Source organism: Borostomias antarcticus, assembly GCF_949987555.1.
Source record: "Borostomias antarcticus genome assembly, chromosome: 19".
Lineage (NCBI taxonomy): Eukaryota > Metazoa > Chordata > Actinopteri > Stomiiformes > Stomiidae > Borostomias > Borostomias antarcticus.
This window is the reverse complement of record NC_140252.1, coordinates 15,973,956-15,976,455: the sequence shown is the minus strand read 5'-3', so window position 1 is coordinate 15,976,455 and position 2,500 is coordinate 15,973,956. Positions and strand designations below refer to the sequence as shown.

At 56.8% G+C, this 2,500-nt stretch overlaps 2 protein-coding genes across 5 annotated transcripts in view; one reads left to right on the top strand and one right to left on the bottom strand.

The window, feature by feature from the left end:
* The window catches only part of LOC311321353 (peripheral plasma membrane protein CASK-like), a 49,171-nt gene that overhangs the window by 26,946 nt on the left and 19,725 nt on the right, over positions 1–2,500 (bottom strand). The window lies entirely within an intron of this gene.
* Positions 201–1,295, top strand: LOC311321532 (putative G-protein coupled receptor 34; the record flags this gene model as incomplete). Its single annotated transcript, XM_084453527.1, has 1 exon — positions 201–1,295. A coding segment is annotated over one exon (1,095 nt), but the record flags the coding sequence as incomplete, so codon positions are not given.

Sequence of the window (2,500 nt, the reverse complement as noted above, 5' to 3'; positions counted from 1 at the left end):
CAAGGGAACACATTCTGAACAAACCCTCTCCTCTCTCTCTCTCCCCCTCTCCTTCAGAACTGAAGATCTCCCGGGCCGGACGAAACGCCAGCTCCGACGCCATGACCGCTCTCTCCTCCATCCTCTCCTCCTCTCCGGTGACATCCCCCCTCTCCTCCTCCTCCTCCCACCTCCTCCCCAACGCCTCCTTCTCCTTCTCCACGGCCGTCCCCCTCCCCACCTCCCTGGCCCCTGACCGGATCTGCCCGCTGGATGGCGACCCCCTCCGCGTGCCCCTGGCGCTCCTCTACTCCCTCTTCTTCGTGGCGGGGCTGGCGGGCAACGCCCTGGCCCTCTGGGTCTTCCTGTTCCTCCACGGCGGCAAGCGCAACTCCATCCGCGTCTTCCTCATCAACGTGGCCGTCGCCGACCTGGTGCTGCTGGCCTGCCTGCCCTTCCGCGTGCTCTACCACGCCCTGGGCGACCGCTGGATCCTAGGGTCCGTGGCGTGCCGGCTGGTGGGGAACCTATTCTACATGAACATGTACATCAGCATCACCCTGCTGGGCTTCATCAGCCTGGACCGCTACGTCCGTCTGAGGGGGCGGGGCCGGGGCGGCGGCCGCGGCCGGCTGAGGGGAGGGTGCGGCAGGGCGTGGAGCTGGGTGGCGTGCGGCGCGCTGTGGGGGTTGGCGCTGGCCGGGCTGGCGCCCATGGTGGCGGCGCCGGAGGGGAACGAGCAGGCGGGGAGGTGTTTCCAGTACAAGCAGAGGCGCGGCGCCCGGGCGAAGGCCTACGTCAACCTGGCGCTGGTGGGGCTCTTCTGGCTCGTCTTCCTGATGCTGGTCGTCTCGTACGGGAAGATCGCCCGCCGCCTCCTCCGCGTGTCCCGCGACCGGCCCGACCTGCCCAACGCCCACCGCTACGGCCGCGCCGCCAAGAAGTCCTTCTTCGTCCTCTTCCTGTTCACGCTGTGCTTCGGGCCGTACCACGCCTTCCGCCCCGTCTACGTCCTCTCACAGCTCAGCGAGTCCCTGTCCTGCGACTACGTCCAGCTGATGAACTGGACCAACGAGGTGATGCTGCTGTTCTCCGCCTTCAACAGCTGCCTGGACCCGGTCATGTACTTCCTGCTGTCCAGCTCGGTGAGGAAGGCCGCCGCGCGCGCCCTGGGCAAGCGGCTCGGTCAGCGGCTCGCCTTCCTCAGAGACACGTCCAACAGCTCGACCAATGAGTTCCAGCGGACCACCCCCTCCCACACGCCCAGGACCAGCGTCTGCCTGGTCAACAACAACGTCCTCATCCCCGCCCGTTAGGCCGCGCCCACACCCCCGCCCACCCGCCCGCGGCGTCGCCTCGTCGTCAAAATGGCGCGGGTTTCTCCGCGGTCGCGGTAACGGAGTTATAAGATACCTTCTGAGTGGATCCGCTCGAACGGACACTCGGGATGTGGTCAAAACAGTTTCCCTCACGTTTCTAAACGAACTGTTCTGAGCTAACGGTTTTAGAAGTGTGCACTGGTCGCATTGTAATGTCCTGGCGGCCATCTTACTGTGCTTGCACGTGTCAGAACAGTCCCTGTAGCCACCTTTCCCGTTTCAGTATGTTTGCTGTTCACAATCCCTATCACGTCGTGATACGGTGTATTGAAGCGGAGTGGTACTTTCACGGGTGATTGACCCGATGGTATATTGTGGCTATTGGCACGGCTACAAATGCCTCTTGGCCACTCACAATGCACAGTTGGAACTAGCTGTTGTACATTACATATTCATTGATATTCCTATACCACTTTACCAGAGCAATATAATAAAGAAATAAAATACACAAAATGTACAAAATGTGTTTGAAGACTATTAGGAGTGGCTTCACTTGTTTTTATAGCTTGCTTTGTTGTGTGCTTTAGCTTTGAGCTGGAAGGGAGTTCCACCATAACTCGATATAATACTGTGCATTGCTTTGATTATGTTCTAGAATTAGGAACTGTGTAAAGACCTCTGGTGGCATGTCTAGTGGGGTTGGTATGTGTGTTTGAGCTGAATGTGAGTTGACAGTTGGCTCTGCAACCTATTAGAAATGTTCAATATGTTAAATGGGCACAGTCACACCTGTTTAAGTTCATATTATTTGGATTAAATACTGATGCAATAACTCAAACTCTGTTAAAATCACTGACAGCCGTTTCCCTACACGGAAGACAGAATCGCTGAAATCGTGGAGAAACTTCAAAGGCAAACCAGTCAAATTACATTGTGTTTTTCCGCGATTTGTTGCTGTTGTGTTGTTACTTTGAAATGTTCTCCATATTGTGAAGCGGATAATAAAGAGGCCGAGCCTACATGTGGTCTGGCTGTGTGCTGACTGGTCCGGTCAGGCAGAGAAGCTGGAGTCCTCCTGGGCAAGTTGGGCATGAACACTCAGAAAAGGAAACGGATCGCGCCCTCTTCTGGTGAATATGAGTACTGCTACAACAATAGCAATCTGTCACTATACTTCCAATGAGGTCACCAGGCAAATATGG